General features: G+C 41.2%; 2 protein-coding genes across 4 annotated transcripts; both read left to right on the top strand.

Moving 5' to 3' along the window:
• Positions 1 to 610: 610 nt before the first annotated feature.
• On the top strand, positions 611 to 2723 carry lg17h11orf96 (linkage group 17 C11orf96 homolog). Its single transcript, XM_029648193.2, has one exon. The coding sequence runs from the start codon at positions 964 to 966 to the stop codon at positions 1387 to 1389; it is 426 nt and encodes a 141-aa protein (XP_029504053.1). The 5' UTR covers positions 611 to 963; the 3' UTR covers positions 1390 to 2723.
• A 1374-nt stretch (positions 2724 to 4097) lies between these two features.
• On the top strand, positions 4098 to 18836 carry LOC115119418 (zinc finger protein with KRAB and SCAN domains 8-like). 3 transcript variants are annotated; one of them, XM_065002974.1, is made up of 5 exons: positions 4098 to 4215; positions 4356 to 4497; positions 6390 to 7620; positions 11230 to 11370; positions 16163 to 18836. In XM_065002974.1, exons 3-5 carry the CDS (start codon positions 7533 to 7535, stop codon positions 17191 to 17193), a joined length of 1260 nt encoding a protein of 419 aa, XP_064859046.1. In that variant the 5' UTR covers positions 4098 to 4215; positions 4356 to 4497; positions 6390 to 7532; the 3' UTR covers positions 17194 to 18836. The 3 variants fall into 3 exon arrangements, with proteins under 3 accessions (XP_064859046.1, XP_029504056.1, XP_029504057.1); XM_029648196.2 differs by having other exon boundaries at positions 4356 to 7620; XM_029648197.2 differs by lacking the exons at positions 4098 to 4215; positions 4356 to 4497; positions 6390 to 7620 and having other exon boundaries at positions 11280 to 14605.
• The last annotated feature ends 5130 nt before the right edge of the window (positions 18837 to 23966 follow it).

Below are 23966 nucleotides of genomic sequence, written 5' to 3'. Positions count from 1 at the left end.
TAAACTTTTGTTATTGACCAAATACTTATTTTCCACCATAATTTGCAAATAAATTCATTAAAAATCCTACAATGTGATTTTCTCATTTTGTCTGTCATAGTTGAAGTGTACCTATGATGAAAATTACAGGCCTCTCTCATCTTTTTAAGTGGGAGAACTTGCACAATTGGTGGCTGACTAAATAGTTTTTTGCTCCACTGTATATGTATTTATGTGGGGATTGCATACCTTAATGCCTTAATGTTTATCTTTGCGTGTAACCATGCATATGTACACTGCAAGCACAGCTGACTAGCTATATGGTTTCCCCCCACAACCATTTGGATTATCTAACCCATACACATCTAGGATCCCTCTAAATATTTTTGTTTGTTTCAGTCTTTCCCTTTACATTCGTTCCCTCTCTCCACCATTCCCCATCTCTACCAAACACACTTCTCTCCCTTGCTCCTCTCTCACTCCGTTTTTGTTTATTTAGGGAGACTGACTCTGGGCGACTGATATGGAAGCCGGAACCGTGACTAAGGGGGGGGTTGATGGCACAGAGAGAGAACGAGGGAGGGGCGGTGAAGTTGACTGGGTAGCGAGACAGAGCTATAAAAGCCATTGCCGGAGCTGTCTGTGTCAGTAGCAGAGCTATAGAGAACCAAGAAGGAAGAACTGTGTGGACAGATATATTGGATCTCCACTCACACGAGCTCTACTAGGATTCAAATACTGGAGAATTGGAAAACAGAAGCCAAGGCTTGACAGAGCAGCTCTTTGGTACAGACACTGAGTTTCATCATCCGCGACTTTGGAAGATTCTATGAGAGTTTGATGTGTTTGTGAGAGAACTCTGCTTCACTATCAGAGAAAGAGCCTCTGACAGAAGAGGACGCACCAAATAAAGAGAGAGAAGAACTTTGGGACGCGAAAAAACAACCGCTTTTCACACGTGCTTTCACACTCAGTGCTCCACACATGGCTGTTGTCCGTCCGATGCCCATGGAGAACCAGGGCTTCCACCATATGGCTGTTGTCCGTCAGATGCCCTTGGAGACCCAGGGATTCCACCACGTGCTGCCTGCCCACCTGCTCTCCTCAACCATGGAGGAGTTCCCCCAGCAGCTCCCCGTCCCCAAGGGGCCCGCCCGTGGCAAGAGCCGCCCTCGTCGGCCCCGTGAGGCCCGCTTCAAGACCCAGCCCGTCACCTTCGCCGAGATCGCTGAGGTGGAGGAGGAGGGCGCCTCGCCCCTGGAGGAGGAGAGGGCGCGCCGGTCTTTCCTGCAGTCCCTGGAGAACCTTCGCCGGAGCACACAGGCGCTCTACTGCCCAACGACCGGCCTCCGCACAGCCACGCCCCCACAGCAAAGCCTGGACTCCAGTGACTCTGACACTGCCCAGTGAGGGGCGGAGCCTGAGGAGAAATAGAACGTGTACGCCGCCTTCCTGGCACTGACACGCCCCCTTTTCCCTACATTTTTGCTGCACACGGGGGCCCAATGAACTGAGCTCGACTGATCTCCAAGCTGCTCCTGTGTATATAGAGGCCATTCTCCTTGAAAATATATGTTTCTACATACAAATATACTGTATATTAGCATATCGATATACACTGAGTATACAAAACATTAAGAACACCTGCTCTTTCCATGACATAGACTGACCAGGTGAATCTAGGTGAAAACTATGATCCCTTATTGATGTCACTTGCTAAATCCACTTCAATCAGTGTAGATGAAGGGGAGGAGACAGGTTAAAGAAGGATTTTTAAGCATTGAGACAATTGAGATATGGATTGTGTATGTGTGCCATTCGGAGGGTGAACGGGCAAGACAAGACATTGAAGGTCCATTGAATGGGGTATGGTAGTAGGTGCCAGACGCACCGGTTTGTGTCAAGAACTGAAACACTGCTGAGATTTTCACGCTCAACAGTTTCCCGTGTCTGTCAAGAATGGTCCACCACCCAAAGGACATCCTGCCGACTTGACACAACTGGGCCATCCTTTATTTACTAGGCAAGTCAGTAGAGACCATGCCCTGACTAATTGAGGATGTTCTGAGAGCAAGGAAGGGAGGGGTTATTAATGTTTTGTACACTCAGTGTATGTGGCTATGGTATGCATTTGAAGCATTTTTTTGTAAAGAACTCTACCTAGTAATATATATCACTGGCTGGATTATATTGCTAACGCTTCTCAGAGAAGCTAGGGTTAGCACATTAGCTTTGACACAGTGTTGAATACACCTCTTCAGATAGATTCCTTTTCTACTGCTGAGGACTTCAGGACAGGAGGCCTTGTTTTGTTTTTTTGTACCTATTATATTCTGCTTCAAGCAGATTGAAGTGTAGTCATGACAACAGCAACAACAACAAAATGCTCTTTCGAAGATTTGACTGACTAAACTCTGAAAGCATCGACCGACCACTGAAAGTGATTCAATGGTAACAAAAGTTAGGAGATACTTTGAAACGCTTTTGGCACAGCTCTTACTTCTGTGTGAAGCTGCACAGATAGCAAACGCCTCTCATCCTTCATCTTGAAGATAGGAACAAAAAAGCGCTTTCCAGACGTGAAAATATGTATTCTCTTATTTTGTTTATAACACGCCAAAACTATACCTTTTATTTTGTTCGTTGCCTCTTTTGACTCTTGATTTCTAAGATAAATATCATTTATACTTTTGTTTTACATCTATATTTGTTATCTTTTACTTTAATAAATATTTGCAAATATATCCTGTTGTTTTCTCTTTTTTGCTCACATGCAAACACGATAGAACTTTAGTTGCTTATTCTTTACGTCAAATTTTGGCTTGAACGTTAACTGAATGATACTATGTTAATCAATCTATTATATCATTATAGGATGAGATATGCAATGAGTTCTGGGACAATATTTCTGTCACTTAGGGCTCCCTTCCAGCATTGGGGAACATCCCTCTTCTTTTTTTAGGGGAGGGGGCACCTACACAGCTGACCCTTGGAGACCTCTAGAAGACTCTCAGCTGCTGAATGACAAGTGACAAATGATAGGCCTAGCAGGTTCATCAGTGGCCATTTCACCAGTACATTACTGAGCACACAATGCTAGACTGTATTAGGCATGCACCTGCTTGATGGTTGGCGCACATATACAAAAAGTAGGCCTCCTGTTTCAAGTGTAACTACAGAAAGAGAAGCAGCTAGATGACTTTGTTGACGTGTGTGGTGCAGCGACGAAAAATAATCACAGTAGAGCTAAATCTTGGGATAACACTGTGTGTGTGTGTGTGTGTGTGTGTGTGTGTGTGTGTGTGTGTGTGTGTGTGTGTGTGTGTGTGTGTGTGTGTGTGTGTGTGTGTGTGTGTGTGTGTGTGTGTTGCGTGCGTGCGTGTGTGTCCGCGCACTTGATTCATGTGTGTGTGATTATGTGTGCAGACACGTCTATACACATGCATGTTATTTTCCAATCCATACCAACGTTGTGTGAATTGGTTGTGAACCCTGCTAGTGTCACGACGTCAACAGATCCAGAAGTCCGAACACAAACCACTTCCTGTTCTCCAGCCATCTCTGAGTGATGACAACTGCATGCACATAAAATGGCCATTGTCGTTCACTCAACAACAACAACAAAAAACACACACACTAGACCCTGTGTTTACCATGCACTTCACTAGTTGACAAATCTCAAATCGTTTTTTCTTATTTTACCAGCTGATTCAAGTCTACAAACATTTGTGTCAAGGATCAGAGGACAGGACTGGAGGAAGGGAGCAGGGGAGAGAGGAGAGAGAAGGAAAGAGAGATGTGTTTCTCATTTCTCGTGTCGTGGTGACAGATTGGCCACTCTAGTTCATCTCTCCATTTCTCGCCCTCTGTCTCCCACAACCTATTTTTTATACTGTTGCCGTGGAGATGGGAGAGATAGAGTGATGAAAATGTGATGTACGAAAAAACGTCAGCAAAATGAACTGCATCTTTCATTTTCATTCCCCCACACTTGGCTGTTGGCAACACCTCCCTCCCAGTCGGATACACAACACAGCTTCAATGACCCTGATGCTAACTCTCTCTGACATTTTGGCCAGGAGGAACCATTCCGGCACAACAACATGTTCAGTTCCCTCTTTGTTAATGTTTCACAGATGGTGGCCCTCACTGTGCTGATGCATTTTGGCCGCTCGGATATTGATATACACGAGTATAATTAACATTTTCTCTCACCCCAGGTCGTCTCCATGAACAGTTAAGTCTACTGTTTATTTGATGTGTTTGTGTTCTAATTCTTTTTTGTACATTTTTTAATTTTTTATTCCGTGCAGCATTGTGGAATCATCGGTTGTTCTGATATTTACTTATGTAACAGTCTGTTCTCTTACATAAAGAGGTCAGTTTCAGATCGAGATCAGATGGAGTCTCAGGGAGAGAGGCTGGCGGGGACAGGAGTCGTGCCAAGAAGGCAGTAAACGACAAAAGGCTCTCGCAGAACTACTGCTTGAGTCATGCTTATTTTGGATGTGTCCGAAGGTGAGTCTCATTGAGATAGGAATCTCTAGCCCCGTTTATACCTTGTGCTAGCATGTGTCCTTTGTCCTGATGGTGCCCACAACCTGATTGTGCCCATGTTTGTAGGTGTGTAGACGATCGAAATACACATTGTGAACAGATTGTGATCTGATGATCCTGTTCAGATTTTAAATTCTTGAATTGATTTTTCTTTCTCTGAATTGACTGAATTAAAATGGAATGAACCTGGACAATGTTGTTAGAAAAACAGTTGGTTGCGTAAATACTGTAGTAATTCACATTTTTGCCTAAATACTAAAATATCAATGTACATGCAAAAACACGTTAAATGGTGACCCGTCATTCAGGGGAGATGGGGAGCCCCACATGTTTAGCTGTTGTCTGTTTTGCATGTTATTTGGGCATTAGCACGTATCACATACTGTATTGTTTGCAAACAATGTAAAAAATAATAATAATTGAGTTGATAAAGCCGCATACACACATGGTCTCTTTTTTGCTTTCATAAGTAAGGCCACTCCAAAATGCAGGTGTTTCAGCCTAGCTCAGTGCTTTCTGTGGTGGTGGGGCAGCCAGGAGAAAATATGGAGCGTAGGGGTTGGTAATGTTCTCTAATCTATGAGGAGAGCTCGAAAGTTCAAGTCCCTTGGGTGCTGCCATAGAGTTGCATTAGAAGTGCCCATCCAAGAAGGCTCAATGTCATTGGCTACATATAAATTGCCCTCGCTAGAAGCATGTGTTTCAGACATAAGGAAGTGGATGGCTGCAAACTTTCTACTATTAAACTCGGACAAAACAGAGATGCTTGTTCTAGGTCCCAAGAAACAAAGAGATCTTCTGTTGAATCTGACAATTAATCTTAATGGTTGTACAGTCGTCTCAAATAAAACTGTGAAGGACCTCGGCGTTACTCTGGACCCTGATCTCTCTTTTGAAGAACATATCAAGACCATTTCGAGGACAGCTTTTTTCCATCTACGTAACATTGCAAAAATCAGAAACTTTCTGTCCAAAAATGATGCAGAAAAATTAATCCATGCTTTTGTCACTTCTAGGTTAGACTACTGCAATGCTCTATTTTCCGGCTACCCGGATAAAGCATTAAATAAACTTCAGTTAGTGCTAAATACGGCTGCTAGAATCCTGACTAGAACCAAAAAATTTGATCATATTACTCCAGTGCTAGCCTCTCTACACTGGCTTCCTGTCAAAGCAAGGGCTGATTTCAAGGTTTTACTGCTAACCTACAAAGCATTACATGGGCTTGCTCCTACCTATCTCTCTGATTTGGTCCTGCCGTACATACCTACACGTACGCTACGGTCACAAGACGCAGGCCTCCTAATTGTCCCTAGAATTTCTAAGCAAACGCAGGCCGGTTCCCCTCTTTCCACTGGGATTCTCTGCCTCTAACCCTGTTACGGGGGCTGAGTCACTGGCTTACTGGGGCTCTCTCATGCTGTCCCTGGGGGGGGTGCGTCACCTGGGTGGGTTGATTCACTGTTGTGGTCAGCCTGTCTGGGTTGGCGCCCCCCCCTTGGGTTGTGCCGTGGCGGAGATCTTTGTGGGCTATACTCGGCCTTGTCTCAGGATGGTAAGTTGGTGGTTGAAGATATCCCTCTAGTGGTGTGGGGGCTGTGCTTTGGCAAAGTGGGTGGGGTTATATCCTTCCTGTTTGGCCCTGTCCGGGGGTGTCCTCGGATGGGGCCACAGTGTCTCCTGACCCCTCCTGTCTCAGCCTCCAGTATTTATGCTGCAGTAGTTTATGTGTCGGGGGCTAGGGTCAGTTTGTTATATCTGGAGTACTTCTCCTGTCCTATTCGGTGTCCTGTGTGAATCTAAGTGTGCGTTCTCTAATTCTCTCCTTCTCTCTTTCTTTCTCTCTCTCGGAGGACCTGAGCCCTAGGACCATGCCCCAGGACTACCTGACATGATGACTTCTTGCTGTCCCCAGTCCACCTGGCCATGCTGCTGCTCCAGTTTCAACTGGCCTGGGCCCTAGGACCATGTCCCAGGACTACCTGACATGATGACTCCTTGCTGTCCCCAGTCCACCTGGCCATGCTGCTGCTCCAGTTTCAACTGTTCTGCCTTACTATTATTCAACCATGCTGGTCATTTATGAACATTTGAACATCTTGGCCACGTTCTGTTATAATCTCCACCCGGCACAGCCAGAAGAGGACTGGCCACCCCACATTATGCTCTCTCTAATTCTCTCTTTCTTTCTCTCTCTCGGAGGACCTGAGCCCTAGGACCGTGCCCCAGGACTACCTGACATGATGACTCCTTGCTGTCCCCAGTCCACCTGACTGTGCTGCTGCTCCAGTTTCAACTGTTCTGCCTTATTATTATTCGACCATGCTGGTCATTTATGAACATTTGAACATCTTGGTCATGTTCTGTTATAATCTCTACCCGGCACAGCCAGAAGAGGACTGGCCACCCCACATAGCCTGGTTCCTCTCTAGGTTTCTTCCTAGGTTTTGGCCTTTCTAGGGAGTTTTTCCTAGCCACCGTGCTTTTACACCTGCATTGTTTGCTGTTTGGGGTTTTAGGGTGGGTTTCTGTACAGCACTTTGAGATATCAGCTGATGTACGAAGGGCTATATAAATAACTTTGATTTGATTTGATAAAATGACGTCAAATCATGTTATATCTACAGTAGCTTTGATTGGACTCAAAATCGTAGCTAGCAAGCTAGACAAACAGTCATCGTTATGAATCAAGTCAACAATGTAGATAAATGTAGATAAATCGTATCGGCCATTGGACATAAACATTACACAACAAGTTGAAATCGCAAATTCAACAATGAGTGGTTTGGAAGGAATCAGTGGCTAACTGCAAGCGTTGCATAGCAATCACTAGCCTGCTATTCATTGTGGTCCAAGTCTGGGTTTAAGGGTCTCTTTTCTAAGAGGGAACTCAGGCCTCTTTCTAGAGCTCCGACCTGAAGATCACTGACGTCCTGATTCAACTTGTTTTTTTTTCAGAGTTCTCAGTAGTCTTGAAAGAACCATAAATCCAGAGAATGCCAGACTTTGATGACAAATTAGATGACAAAATTTGCCCACAAGGACCACCGCTCCACCTTCCTGTGGTGAGCACATCACAACAAGGTGAGTCCAAACATGTATTATATGCTGCTGCATAAAATGTAATATGCCAGGGAGATATGTATACTGTAGCTAAGAAAGTAATACTAAGTGTATGTTGTGTAGTAAGCTGTTAGTAACCCATGTGCCTCCTCAAAGTCGGTCCCTTTCCCCCTCATAACTTAGACTACTGTTCTGACCTGGTGGTGCACATGTAGCCTATAGCCTGTTTTAGAGAAATGTAATCATCTAATATTGTAAAAGCTTTCATTGTCTGCTTATATGCCCCCTTTATTTATACTACGGTTCTGACTTGGTGTACAGGGAGAATACGGTAAGAACAGCCCATGTTCTGAATTCTGTTGCTGTAAATTTCAAATGGGCTAAACAAATAGTTATATTAACTACATCCGTCTTAGCTCGCTCATTAATGTCTTCATTGAAATTACAGATTGCCTCTTATCTGTCCGTCGTCCCATTATGCCATAGTTTGTACATCTCAATTGAAATTAGAAACCACATTTGTTTAAGCAAGTCAGCTATGTTTTTTTAAAAGGTAGTAAATGAGGCTGAATGAACTGTTTCTCTGCCAGACAAGGCTCTGCTGATAGCCAGGTGTAGCAGTGGTAAGGATTCATGCCATGGTGCTGTTGGGACAGCTTTATGTAGGCCCTAACAATTTGTGGGCATTGATTGGCACCAATATAGTGCAATTAATGTATTGTTTAGTGTTGTGTTGTGTTGTGTAGTGGCTTTGCTGGCATGCATAATTTTAAAAAACGATGCATGGTGGCCATATTTCTAATATTTATCATAGAAAGAATGGAGACATCTACATTTCCTAATGTTTTGTGGAAGTTAACCTTGCATTTTACTGGCTACACCGAGAAAAGTACTACACCTCAGTCAGAGCTGTCAGCATGCCGGTTTGTAAATCTTGTTCGGACAAAACGAGTATCTAAGGGATATGTGCTATTTTCAGGATACGATTATAATCCAAGTACTGTTTTGTAATTATCTGAGATCGGAAGAAAAATAACATTTTCAGGAGCCATCAAGTATCTTTCTCATGTCAGTCAGTCATGTGCAAGGTTCTACGTGGTCTAAATAACTCAACTGGCTAGTTTGCCTGTCTGTAAAGAGACTTAGATCCTGCTGCTCTGATTGGATAGAGAGAAACAGTATTTCTGTCCACTCGCTTCATAATTTCACCCGATAACTTTTCCTTGCATGTTTTAGGTCTGATCAGATAAATCACATGGCGAGGATGTTTGCTGTCAACGTGCATAGTATCTAACAAGTGGGGCAAGGGTAGGGGGAAAATATAAAACGGATGGGCATTCTGGCTGAGTGACAGTAACGAGGCTTGTGGCTGCCCGCTGCAAATTGAGGACGCACGGGCACAGAGATGGCACGCGCACAACCCTCCGCGCGCTGGTCCAAATATGCAGATTTTTTTCAGTGAGAAAGTGCAGGGAGGTATTTTTCCAACATCTATATTAAAACTCTTCCGTTTTCTTCGATCATGAGCAGCCTGAAGCCTATCATCCGATCCTACTATCAACTGTCAATTGACGTAAATTATTACGAATTCCAGTAGCGCAAAATGAGTCTGATGCTGAAAAAATGACAATACCAAGCATTTCAGATCTGTGTTTATAACACGCAGCAAGATATTTCATGTGTTTTATATTTTTTTTCTGCATGAAACAACGTTTAAACGACCTCTGAATTCATTCAAAGTAATCTGAAACACAACCAAAATAAGGTGTTATATATATCCTAAAAGTTTTATAAAGTCACAAGCTTGATCTTCAAATGGCGGGTAAATAAAGGACTTTCATTTCTAAACAGTAAAACAGATATCTATGAAAATACACTCAAATAAAAGGTGCTGTTACCTCATTTGTTTATTTAAGTCAGTTAAGAACAAATTCTTATTTACAATGACAGCCTACCCCAGCCAACATCTTACTGGACTCCCAATAACAGCCAGGTGTGATGGAGCCTGGATTTGAACCAGGTACTGAGATGTTGTGTCCTAGACCGCTGCACCACTTGGGAATCCAAAGGAAAGCTAAGATCTCAGTTGTCAGAACAGAACAGGGTACCATTTAGGACATATTCTACAACTAGCACTGATGCCAATCAGATGTTTTGACGAGCCAACATCATGATCCTCATTACATTGGTCATTGGTCATTGGTCATTACATTGATGGATATTTTCCACCTCATTATTTGCTTTGGGGTCGTTTTATTTTATTTTATTTTTTATGCTTTTTTTCCCATGACAATTATAAAGACAACATTTTTTACAAATTAAATCATATAAAATGTACGTACATTATATATAAATTATCAAATTAAAATACTAAATAGCAGCAGGTACAATTATCATCAGCAAATGCAGTTAATGTACAGTTAGCATTATACTGTACAGTTAGCATCATAATCTACAATTAGCATTATAATGTACAGTTAGCATCATAATGTACAGTTAGCATTATCATTTACAGTTAGCATCATAATGTACAGTTAGCATTATCATTTACAGTTAGCATCATAATGTACAGTTAGCATTATAATGTACAGTTAGCATTATAATGTACAGTTAGCATCATAATATACAGTTAGCATTATACTGTACAGTTAGCATCATAATGTACAGTTAGCATCATAATGTACAGTTAGCATAATAATGTACAGTTAGCATCATAACTTGGTGACAAATAGCAGCAGATAAAATGTCATAATACATTTGAGTCATTTAGCAGACACTCTTATCCAGAGCAACTATGGTTAAGTGCCTTGCTCAAGGGCACATCGACAGATTTTTCACCTGGTCTGCTCATCGGCTTAAACCAGAGACCTTTCGGTTGGTTACTGGCCCAACACCCTTAACCGCTAGGCTACCTACCACCAAGGATACTCGCTGGGTCTCAGGATTCCCAAACACCTTTTAAAAATGTTTTCCAATAAAGGACGGTAAAGGAGACCATATTTTCAGGATTGTGGGACCACAATACTGTTCATTGTCAATTTCTCTAATGGCAAAAAATCTGCAACTTGTTTTTACCACAATTGAAAAGTGGGATGGTTTTAATTTGTCCAACAAACAAGAAGGCATTTCTTTGCAAAGTATGAAATAGTTATCTGCAACCAAAGATTGTACCAATTCTATATTATATTAGCATATTGCATTGCCAAAATAGGTGTAAAAAGGTTCCTTTTCGGTCCAACATTTTGGGCAAATTTGGTGAGGTGTCTGGGAACATACGATTTAATTTAACAGGAGTCAAATAAAACTTGAACATGAATTTGTAGTTAGTTTCCTGAAACATATGAAACTAGTAAGTGCATAGTGCATCTTATTACAGATCTCAAGCCATGCCTCCTCATCAAATTCCATACCTAAATCATTTTCCCACATCCTTTGAAGAGGGATAAAGGCAGATTCACATTGTCTTGATAATGTACACTACATTTTAACAATTATTCCTTTGATAGATATAGATGTGGTTATTCATTCTACAACTTCTGACAACATACAATACTATCAACGATATGTGGAATGGATTGACAACATGCAATAATAATATCATCTGTTTATGTTCCTGATCTGCAATAACAGGACCTCTAGTCACATTAGAACGTATGGACTCCGCCATTGAGAAGAGAAGAGGAGACAGAGGACAGCCTTGCCGGGTTCCTCTACTCAGGGGCAATTCTTGGGAACTTAAACCTTTGGTTGGAGACCATAACTCTGGGACTGGTAATAAATCACTTTGACCCATTTGTTGAAATTAGCATCCATATTACATTTTTGCAAAACAGAGAATAGGAAATTCCATTCCACTCTGTCGAACGCCTTCTCAGCATCAGCATCAACAGTATAGAAGCAGTCTTGTGCTCCTTTACATTGTTGATAACATCAAACGGTCATCTGACATTATCTGATGAGTACCTGTTTTTTAGAAATCCCGTTTGATCGGGTTTAATCAGTGGTGTAAAGTAGTTTTTTGGGTTATCTGTTTGATTTACTATTTATATTTTTGACAACTTTTACTTTACTGCATTCCTAAAAAAAAAAATATTGCACTTTTTACTCCAAACATTATCCCTGCCAACCAAAAGTACTTTTGAATGTTTAGCAGGACAGGAAAATGATCAAATTCTCGCACTTATCAAGAGAACTCTGGCCTGGCGGACTCACTAAACACAAATGCATCTTTTGTAAATAATGTCTGAGTGTTGGAGTGTACCCCTGGCTATCCTTACGTTTTAAAAACAAGAAAATGTTGCTGTCTTTTAAATGATTTATACTTTCACTTTTAATACTTAAGTATATTTCAGCAATTACATTAGGTTTCCTATTGAATATTGATAGTATAATTTAAAACAACTGATATTCCCATTCAAGTCAACACTCTCTGATGTGTGGACCAACCATCTTTATGCTACCATTTGAAATGTGAAATGTCTATTTTATTCCCATTTCAATACATTTACCAGCCAGAACATGACATCCACCCTGTATTCAAGAGCACACTGTGTCCCATCCAGTGGAGGGCACAACAGTAACACCTCAGATTATGTAAAATAGGGCCAAAGCTACAACATATGCAAAAATGGAGAAAAAAAATCTGATTCCATACGTTTTTAGACAATATAATAAAAGTTAAAAAAACAACATACTTGTTATGAAAACTGTTTTTTTTTTCAAGAAATTATAAAATAGTTTGGCAACCCTTTTTGTAAACTTTTTCAAATTGAAGTGATGAAGACATGGATGTCTCATGTTAGAGTCGGGTATGCAAAATGAGTCAACTTTGAGCACCTCTATCTCCTAAATGTTTTGACATTCAGGTCCAAAAACTTACTTTCTGACCACTTCTAACATGGGCAAATTTGTATGGAAAGTTTTGTTCAATAACACCCTTTGGAGCATTCGTCTTTTACTGCTAAAAATACAATTTTGTAACCTATCACACTTGGTTGGTATTCCTTCTACGCCCCCTGCTGGCGGCAACAGGCATAAATAATTCCCAATGGAAATCTTTCGAGGACTCCCAAACATGTTCTATACATAAAATCTGATACCATATATTTTTTATCGGCGTCACACAAACCTAAACTGACATTGGATCATCAGTTTGTATTCAAATATTTGAAAATAAGAAATTTCCCAGCAAGCACATATTGTTCTGAGAATATATGTTTCTTTGAGCTTGGCGAACGTGGTCTTCATATGGTTATTTTGCATACAACCTTTCCACAACTTTCTGGGAATGGTGCAGGATAGTTGCTTGGCGCTGGAACATTCTCAGCATATTTAAGGAACTTAAATTACTTTAACAGAACGTTTCCTAAAAGTTCAAACATGGTTAGATTTCATTTCAATTTTGTACATTTTCTAGAACATTGTCCAACTGGTTTGACATTGGGAATGTTCTCTAGTAGTTCAGAGATCATTAAGAAACAACGTTCTGTGTCATTTTAGTGCTTCAGCATAACGTTTCCTACAAGTTACCTCAGGGTTCTATTTAAAGTCATGTTCTCAAATTGTTCCAAGAATGTTAAGAAACAACATCGTTCTGAGGGAATTTCCATACATCAGCATAACATTTCCTCGTGGTTCTATTTGAAGTTATGTTTTAATATTTCCCGATAACGTTAAGAAAACTTTAGTTTTAAGAATATTATTTAAAAACACACATCAATTACGTTCTCAGTATCAACAAAACTTTCTCTGTCCTCAATCTTGTTACGTGTTTTCAGGTGTGTTGGCCACGCCCACTAATTGACCATACCTGATCTTAATGAGTGTTTGTTTCCTCTGAAATGGGGTCTGTTTGAATAGACTAAAATAAATAGCTTTATATGCGTAAATGAAACTCTAACTCCATCCTGGTGGCACAGTGGACTAATTCCATGGATAGAAAACAAAATATGATATACAATACATAGACAAGTATGTGGACACCCTTCAAATTAGTGTTGTTTCGGTTATTTCAGCCACAATCGTTGCTGACAGGTGTATAAAATCAAGCACACAGCCATGCAATCGGCGACAGGTAGCCTAGTGGATAAGAGCGTTGAGTCAGTAACCGAAAGGTGCAACGCTGGAGAGATTAGAGTTGCAGGCTCATGTCTGTCAGAGCAGAGAGAGGACGAGAGATAATTGAAAGTGAATCTCATTCTAGTTCTGTGTGAGAGCAGGTGCGCCGGACCGACTCAACCCGAATCAACTTTTAGAATATCAGGTCCAGGGGAACAATTAACGAAGAGGCCACTATAATGAACTTTAATCGCTTTAATTATAATCTTTACGTTGCAAAAAGTGCCAATTATTTTTCATGCCACGAGAGGTACCGGATCCGGCCAAATAGGTTCCGGAACGAAATATTCCAATACGGAGATTGGAATATTACAGGATCCGGCTCAAATTAAACACTGGTGATGGGTGTATGGTAGAGGAAACTGTTGGACATGTTTATTATATTGTGAACTGTGTGATTTAGGTAGGGAGGGTTTGTTTGGTGGGTCAGACAGGTTGGATGGGGTAGGGGGGTGAGGTTTGTATGGATTTATACAGGTTTTGGTAACATAATATAGTTGTGTAGGTAGACCGTGACCGGACTCACACTCCAGTACAGTAAGCGGCGGTGTGTGCAACTTTCCAGTTTGTTGCGATCCGCCAAACAAATGCAAATAAGAAAACGTAATTTCCTGTTTCTCAAACCCGTAGTTATAGTGACACTTGAATAGCAAATAATTATACATTCTCCCACTAATCCCTTTGCTCCCAACAATGTCTAAACTTCAGCAGCTCAATGTGTTTCTCAACGAAAAATTAACAGCAGTTCCTTTGGAGATATCTGTAGTAGTTAAAAAAACGATCGCAGAGTATCAGGAAGAAATATCCCGTTTGGAACGGGCGAATGCACGTCTACGAAGACTGATGGATTTGGTTTTCAAACCAGAGATAAAGTTGCATAGATTAGCAGGTTTGTGACTACGTCTCTCTATTTGACATTCATTTTACATTGTAGCCTAATTTGTGTCATTTCATTTGAGAGGCTTTGCGTAATACATCACTTAGTCACATAGTTATCTAGCTACTGACTAAAATTCATCCGAGATCCTTGGGACGTCCAACTGACATCACCCTATTGAGTTGATGTTTAAAATGGTTAAAGGCCCAGTGCAATCAAAAACGTGATTCAACTGTATTTTCAGGGGTGAAAGTAAATTTGATTTATTCCAGGTATGGGAACTCCTGTTTGTTCTTCTCAGCTAATAGTCAGCACAACAGAACATATCAGCCCAATTCATAGGCCCATGCTACAAATTAAACACAATTTGTTACACATCTGCTTAGTAGGCTATATAATCTGTTCAATGTCAATAACATTTCCTAATGTTTTCAATCTGATTACACTCATACAATCACCAAGGTCTCTATAAAAAAATATATTTTTGTCATTATTTCTTTGTTTTTCATAAACAGTTTTTACTTTGTCTTTATAGGGTATTGTGTCTAGATTGATGAGGATAATGTTTTTGTTTAATCCATTTTAGAACAATGCTGTAATTTAACAAAATGTGGAAAAAAGGGAAGGGGTCTGAATACTTCACGAATAAGTAGTTGAAAAGTAGCAAAAATTCTAAATTGTCTGTGATGAGATTTGAACTGACAATCTTTGAGTTGCTAGACGTTCGCGTTGTATGCCCACAGATCCACCCCGACCATCTGTAATGGCCATCTGTAACCATATAAACATGCTGTTTCTCTAATTTACATATAGAATCATATGAATTGTTTTGAGACCAGGTTGGTCAATTTGGTTAGTATTGTGAAGTAACTACAATGTTGGGGATCCATCCTCTGTTTTCTCTTATCACAGCCATTAAACTCTAACTGTTTTAAAGTCACAATTGGTCTCATGGTGAAATCCCTCAGCGGTTTCCTTCCTCTGCGGCAACTGAGTTAGGAAGGACGCCTGTATCTTTGTATCTTTTCCAGTGAAGAAGACATGGATGTCTCATGGTATGGTGGGGTATGCAAAATGGGGCAACTTCGAGCACCTTGATCTCCTGAATGTTTTGCCACTTCTTCCGTGGACAAACATGTATGGAAAGTTTTTGTTGTTTAAATCAAAAGGTACACTGTCAAAAAGCGATTGAATTCATATGGATTTACCCAGTCATTAGTTTCAGACTGTATATGAAGAATGTGTTTAAAAGTCTGATTTATTAGGTAAGGTAGGCGATGTGAAGTTGATAATACCTGGGCTATTTACTGGGAAGCATCATGCGTGTTCAGTCCATTGAATAAAAAATTCACAAGCAAAAGCCAACTGTTGGATTGCCACCGTACACAGTTAGCCTCAGTACTCAGCCTTTGTTAGCCTTAGCCTATAGCTGGTTTTCAAATACATTTTTTATGTAACTTCACTTACATCTGACACAACAAGACAGGAAATAGAGGTAGAGCCCTATTTCTTGTCTCTTTTCAGCGTTTTAAGTTTTCATCAAATTTCATCCTTTCTCCTTTCCTCCAGACCTCCAGCGGCTCACTGTCTCTGAAGAGAAGGTTAACTCGGGGCAGCAGGAGTGGAGCTCCTATCTGGGGCCAGTGGAGTCTGATACCGAAGAGTCTACTTGGAACTCTTTCAACATCATAACGGTAGAGAAACAAAAAGAATCTGATGGCAACAGAGAATCAGATGGCGACGGCAACAGAGAATCAGAATCAACCAGTGACTATCAGCCCCCCTCGGAAGTAAATCCGGAAAGTGACAATGATGAAAGTAATGGCGGAAAAGTGCATGGAGTGGAGAAGAGAATACCTCTGTCGGGGTCAAAGAGACGACGAGGACGGCCAAGAAAAGAAACCAGTGAGTTGACAGAGCCGAAGTGTGATGTGTGCGTAAGATACTTTGCGACAGCAAGTGGTCTGGAAAGGCACCGGCAGTTACGGCACAGTGAAGACAGACCATACATGTGCGATACATGTGGCCAGTGTTTCGCCTTAAACCGATACCTGACCCGACACATGAAGATTCACACAGTGGAGAGACCACATCGCTGCACGGTATGTGGCAAACGTTTCTTTCACAAGGAAAGCCTGAAAAATCACATGGTTAATCTGCATACGGGGCTGATTTTTAAATGTGATTTGTGTGGGAAATGCTTGTCGACAAAAGGTCGTCTGAAACTGCATAGGCAAAATCACACTGGGGAAAAATCGCATCCGTGCAAAGAATGTGACAAGGCTTTCTACTGCGAGTCAGACTTGATAAAGCATACGAGGACTCACACTGGGGAGAAACCGTTTCAGTGCAAAGAATGTGGCAAGTGCTTCGGCGAGAAGGGAAGCCTGACAAAGCATATGATGACTCACACACAGGAGAAACCACACTGCTGCAACGAATGTGGCAGACGCTTCAACCTCAAGGGAAACCTGACAGTGCATATGAGGACTCATACGGGGGAAGGAGTTCAATGTCATTTGTGTGGAACTTACTTGAAGTTAGCAGCAAGTCTGAAGAGACATCTGCGAACTCACAGAATAAATATTGCCAATGACTGAGAACACATAACAATGCACGTTGTGTAAAATGTGTTGTTGGAAGGTAGAGACTATGTTAAAGAGGACACCCCTCAGGTCACGGCTCTTGCTACAGTCTGAAATCTGGGAATCTGTTCCATGGCCATTTTTACGGAACGCTATCACATTATCAAATTCCAATCAACTATTTATTACGCCCTTTTTAAAAACGTTACACTCTCAAGTCCAAGTTAGACATTTTCAGAACTGAAGAAGTCTGTGAAGATAAATCACATCCCACAACATCTGTTGTGTAGATTTAGTTATATGCCTTCACCCCCAAATGAATGGAAAAGATAAGAAACCAAATCGAACCAGGAAATTAGATGGTTTTCCGCAGGTAGCCTAGTGGTTAGAGCGCTGGACTTGCAACCGGAAGGTTGCAAGTTCAAACCCCGAGCTGACAAGGTACAAATCTGTCGTTCTGCCCCTGAACAAGGCAGTTAACCCACTGTTCCCCAGTTGGCTGTCATTGTAAGTAAGAATTTGTTCTTAAAACTGACTTGCCTAGTTAAATAAAGGTTACATGTAAAAATGTCTATTCATTTGGGATTCAAATCTAATTTCATTTGTCACATGCTTCGTAAACAACAGTGAAATTCTTACTTACAGGACCTTCCGAACAATATAGAGAAATAATAATACACAATACACAAACGATAAAATGGGTTACCAGTACACAGTCGACTCGGTACTGGGATGTTGTCATTCTTCTTTTCAAGTCTGAAAACGTATGACAAACTTTACTTTTCAGTGAAATCTCTTTCATTTCTAAGAAATGTAATTTATGATTTTTTCTGATGCATGACAACTACTGTCATATGTCTGTTAACAAAGCTCTAATGGTGTGTGCTGTGGTAAAACTTTATATCAGGTTTGAAACACGTTGTAGTTTGTTGTACATGGTTTTTGGCAATAAAATGGACTGAGCCCAGACAAAGGACATTTTTTCAAAATATATTGTTTGTACCAGAGAGAGATTTTAAATGTATTTTTAATTTTATTTTTATATTTAACCTTTATTTACCTAGGCAAGTCGGTTAAGAACACATTCTTATTTACAATGACGGCCTACCCTGGCCAAACCCTAACCCGGACGACACTGGGCCAATGACGGCCTACCCTGGCCAAACCCTAACCCGGACGACACTGGGCCAATGACGGCCTACCCTGGCCAAACCCTAACCCGGACGACACTGGGCCAATGACGGCCTACCCTGGCCAAACCCTAACCCGGACGACACTGGGCCAATGACGGCCTACCCTGGCCAAACCCTAACCCGGACGACACTGGGCCAATGACGGCCTACCCTGGCCAAACCCTAACCCGGACGACACTGGGCCAATGACGGCCTACCCTGGCCAAACCCTAACCCGGACGACACTGGGCCAATGACGGCCTACCCTGACCAAACCCTAACCCGGACGACACTGTGCCAATTGTGCGCCGCCGATCTAGGCCAACATAATCAATAATAATTATAGTTTATTTAAGTTTTTTATTTTTCAACAGAAAACATTTTCAAGGTCTCTATTTTAACAAACTAAACACTGTTGTGAATCTTGAGCTGCCATTGTTGATTAAAGTTGTTCTTAATCATTTCAAAATAAACGTGTACAATTAACTGGTTGAAGAGATGTCTAACCAATTTGCACCAACTTCATAAAACCTGATCCACTGGAACACGCCCACGACTTCTAATTCCTAAACTGCACAGGACAGACAACAAGGTACGAGTGTAACAGTGGGCATTTTTTAAGTATTGCGTGATAGTGGACTTCTTAAGTTGCCTGCTGAGATTTTTGTGGTACGTGTACAACTAAGAGATGCAAAGAATTCTGATTGAAAAACGTATTTTAGTCATAAGCTTTAAGGCTGAACGAATAGGCTTTAAGCACAGGATGATCTGGGACAATCAATTATTCATCAGGAGAAAATTACTCCATACAAAATTAAAGCAACATCATAAATGAGCGGCATTAGGATAAAATGTATGTGTAATAGAAAAATATATTTTCTGGAAAGTATACATTTGATTCAATGTGTCAATAACATCAGTCTGGCCACTAACTCATCACCCTGAGATGCATTTCAAAACAGATTACCAGAAATGATTGTTTCTAATAAAGTCCACTTTGTGAAGACTTCCACAGACTTTAACAGTAGACCTGTGACCCGCAGCCTGGTCTCAGACAAGACATAACATAGTAAATGTAAAATTACACTGAACAAAAATATAAACGCAACATGTAAAGTATTGGTCTCATGTTTCATGAGCTGAAATAAAAGATCCCAGTTCCATATGCACAAAAAGCTTATTTCTCTCAATGTTGTGCACAAATGTGTTTACATCCCTGTTAGTGAGCATTTCTTCTTTGCCAAGATAATCCATCTACCTGACAGGTGTGGCATATCAAGAAGCTGATTAAACAGCATGATCATTACACAGGTGCACCTTGTGCTGGGGACAATAAAAGGCAACTCTAAAATGTGCAGTTATGTGACACAACACAGTGCCACATATGTCTCAAGTTTTGAGGGAGTGTGCAATTGGCATGCTGACTGCAGGAATGTCCACCAGAGCTGCTGCCAGATAATTTAATATTAATTTCTCTACCATAGAAAAGTATGTCCAACAGGCTTCACAACCGCAGACAATGTGCAAACACGCCAGCTCAGGACCTCCACATCTGGCTTCTTCAACTGTGGGATCGTCTGAGACCAGCCACTCAGACAGCTGATGAAAATGTGGGTTTGCAGACCCGAAGAATGTATGCACAAACTGTCAGAAACCGTCTTCGAGAAGCTCATCTGTGTGCTCGTCGTTCTCACCAGGGTCTTGCCTGACTGCAGTTCGGCGTCGTAACTGACTTTAGTGGGAAAATGCTCTCCTTCGATGACCACTGGCATGCTGGAGAAGTGTGTGTTTCACGGATGAATCCCGGGTTCAACTGTACCGGGCAGATGGCAGACAGCATGTATGGCGTCATGTGGGCAAACAGTTTGCTGATGTCAACATTGTGAACAGAGTTCCCTGTGGTGGCGGTGGGGTTATGGTACGGACAGGCATAAGCTTTGTACAACGAAAACAATTGCATTTCATCGATGGCAATTCAATGCACAGAGATACCATGATGAGATCTTGAGGCCCATTGTCGTGCCATTCATCCGCCACCATCACCTCAAGTTTTCAGCATGATAATGTACAGCCCCATGTCGAAAGAATCTGTACACAATACCTGGTAGCTAAAAATGTCCCAAGTTCTTCCATGGCCTGCATCCTTACCAGACATGCCACCCATTGAGCATGTTTGGGATGCTCTGGATCGATGTGTACGACAGCGTGTTCCGGTTCCGCCAATATCCAGCAACTTCACACAGCCATTGAAGAGGAGTAGGACAACATTCCATAGGCCACAATCAACAGCTCCCCTAAGCGAAGGAGATGTCGCTTTGCATGAGGCAAATGGTGGTCACACCATATACTTACTGGTTTTCTGATCCATGTCCTTCCCCTCAGTGGCGATTTTAGCATGTAAATCTTGTTTTGGCAAACTCAATTTTTTTATGCATGCCTGCAAAGCCACAGCACAACACTAAAGAATACATGAATTGCCCTATAACAGTGACAAACGGTGCTCACAGACTGTTATGGCCTACATAAAGCTGTCCCAACAGCAGAGCTTTCTTTTCAGCACCATGGAGTAGATCCTTACCACCGCTACACCTGCCACACATCAATAGAGCCTTCTCTGGCAGAGAAACAGTTCCTTCAGTCTCATTTACTGCCTTTTTAAAAACCATAGCTGATTATGGCTGACTTGCTTAATCAAATGTGGTTTCTACTGACTCCTTGTGGATTTGTGCGAGTCGAGAAGAACCACATTCTCCTTCAATAATAATTAACCTCGACATGAGTTTTGACCTTTGAACCATACACAAACATTATTACATTTATGTTCAGTAAATTCATAATGGTTGTTCTATTATAATTAAGTATAAGCAAATGCAAACAAACGAGCTGCGATGAGGTAGGCCTATTTGTTCAACACTTACATAACGGACACCGACAGAAATTCAGATACATTCAGCAAGATGTTGTGGCCTTAACTTTCCTCTTCTTTAAGTCACCACACAGAGGGAGAAAGACAGAGACCCAGAGTCAGTGGTTAGCTTACCATTTGAAGTATTTTATTAGGCCCATGTGGTCTCAAAAGGAAGGAAAATACAATCATGAAGATCCACTTTTATAGACAATATACGTAATGCGTAAACAAAACAACCCTCGCGATATCAACTGGAATCACATGTCTATTAAAAATATTAGAATGGGAAGAGACCTTTCTTTGGCCTACATGGTTACAGACCCAACAACATTATATCGTACCCCTTCCTCCTCAAGAAAAGCACATGAGCTTAATATAACACACAAATTAAGCAAAATAATTAAATAATTCCAACATTTCCTGAAATTATGAATAAGAGTAATGAAATAGACTTATATGAGTAATAGGCTTATAACCAATTGAGATGTACAAACTATGGCATAAGGGAATGATGAGCGGATAAGAGGCTATCCGTAATTTAGATTAATACATTCATGAGCGAGCTAAGACAGACGTAGTCAATATAACTAATTTTTTGTCAGTACTTTTGTAATGTACAGTGACAAAATTCAGAAGATGGGCTGTTCTTTCAGTATTCTTTTCCCTTTACACCAGGTCAGAACAATAGGATAAATAAAGGGGGCATATAAGCAGACAATGACACCTCTTACAATATTAGATGATGACATTTCTCTAAAACAGGCTATAGACTACATCTGCACCACCAAGTCAGAACAGTAGGCTAAGTTATGAGGGGGAAAGGGACCGACTTATTAGGGTGAGGCATATTGGGCTACTAATAGCTGACTACACAACATACACCTAGTATTACTTTCTTAGCTACAGTATGTACATATCTCCCTGGCATATTACATAATTTATGCTGCAGCATACAGTGGTGGTATATGGCCAATATACCACGGCAAAGAGCTGGATGCAGGCACTCCGCTTTGCGTCATGGTTAAGAACAGCCCTTAGCCATGGAATATTGTCCGTATACCACACCCACTCGGCAGCCTTATGAGAGAATATTTTACAGCAAATCAAATCCAAATCAAATTTTATTTGTCACATACACATGGTTAGCAGATGTTAATGCGAGTGTAGCGAAATGCTTGTGCTTCGAGTTCCGACAATGCAGTAATAACCAATGAGTAATCTAACCCAACAGTTCCACAACAATTACCTTATACACACAAGTGTAAAGGGATGAAGAATATGTACATAAAAGTATATCAATATCAATATGCTGATATCATTTAGGGAGTCTTGTTTTCAGATTACCCTTGTTAAAATCCCCAGCTACGATGAATGCAGCCTCAGGATATGTGGTTTCCAGTTTACATAGAGTCAAATAAAGTTTGTTCAGGGCCGTCATTGCTCTTTTTTCCAGTAGTTCCTCCCGGCTGTATGTAATAATACCTAAGGTTCCCTGGGGTACCAATGTAAGAAATAACATGGTAAAAAAACTAAATACTGCATAGTTTCCTAGGAAAGCGAAGCGAGGCGGCCATCTCTGGCGGCGCCGGAAGTCAAATGTACACAACTAAATGATTTATTCTCTCTGTGAGTCTGTCAAATCAAAAAAACTGAATTAAAGCCATTGGGTGAAGGTAAATTAATCCACAAATACGAATATAATTTAAAATCAAATCAAAGTTTATTTGTCACGTGCGCCGAATACAACAGGTGTAAACCTTACAGTGAAATGCTTACTTACAAGCTCTAACCAATGGTGCGGGGAGAAAAAGGTATGTGTGTGTGTGTGTGTAGGTAAGTAAAGAAATAAAACAACAGTAAAAAGACATTTGAAAAAAGAGTAGCAAGGCTATATACAGACACCTGTTAGTTTGGCTTATTGAGGTAGTATGTACATGTAGGTATGTTAAAGTGACTATGCATATATGATGAACAGAGAGTAGCAGAAGCGCAAAAAGAGGGGTTGTTGGGTGGTGGGACACAATGCAGATAGCCCGGGTAACCCATTGGTTACCTGTACAGGAGTCTTATGGCTTGGGGGTAAAAACTGTTGAAAAGCCTTTTTGTCCTAGACTTAGCACTCCGGTACCACTTGCCATGCGGTAGTAGAGAGAACACTCTATGACTGGGGTGGCTGGGGTCTTTGACCATTTTTAGGGCCTTCCTCTGACACCGCCTGGTGCAGAGGTCCTGGATGGCAGGCAGCTTTGCCCAGATGCCGAGCAATTGCCTACACCGGTCAGGATGCTTTCGATGTTGCAGCTGTAGAACCTTTTGAGTATCTCAGGACCCATGCCAAATCCTTTTAGTTTCCTGATGGGGAATGGGCTTTGTCGTACCCTCTTCTCGACAGTCCTGGTGTGTTTGGACCAATCTAGTTTGTTGTTGATGTGGACACCAAGGAATTTGAAGCACTCACATGATATTTTCATGAATTCATTTTCATGAATTCATTTGATTTATTTTCATGAATTCATTTTCATGAACTTGATATTAGCGTGGAGCCCATTCAAAAACACTACGGAACTTTGATAGGGTATTTAGATTTTACAGAGATGATTGAGTTATAGTTATCCAATCGGAGATTACTGTGACAGTCGTGGCAAATCATCGACAAGTATTATACTCACATTGGGCGAATGAGAACCGATTGAGTGCAAATGTTACCA

Source organism: Oncorhynchus nerka, linkage group LG17 (genome assembly GCF_034236695.1).
Source record: "Oncorhynchus nerka isolate Pitt River linkage group LG17, Oner_Uvic_2.0, whole genome shotgun sequence".
In the NCBI taxonomy this organism is placed as follows: Eukaryota; Metazoa; Chordata; class Actinopteri; order Salmoniformes; family Salmonidae; genus Oncorhynchus; species Oncorhynchus nerka.
Note: the sequence above shows the minus strand (reverse complement) of the source record. Positions and strands in the feature narration are given on the sequence as shown.

Bases quoted from the DNA above. Each gene is read 5' to 3' on its own strand.
- lg17h11orf96 (XM_029648193.2), top strand. From the start codon at position 964: ATGGCTGTTGTCCGTCCGATGCCCATGGAGAACCAGGGCTTCCACCAT.
- LOC115119418 (XM_065002974.1), top strand. From the start codon at position 7,533: ATGCCAGACTTTGATGACAAATTAGATGACAAAATTTGCCCACAAGGA. The intron at 7,621-11,229 runs GTGAGTCCAAAC...CTGCAATAACAG, and splicing joins GGTGAGCACATCACAACAAG to GACCTCTAGTCACATTAGAA. The intron at 11,371-16,162 runs GTAATAAATCAC...CCTTTCCTCCAG, and splicing joins AGACCATAACTCTGGGACTG to ACCTCCAGCGGCTCACTGTC.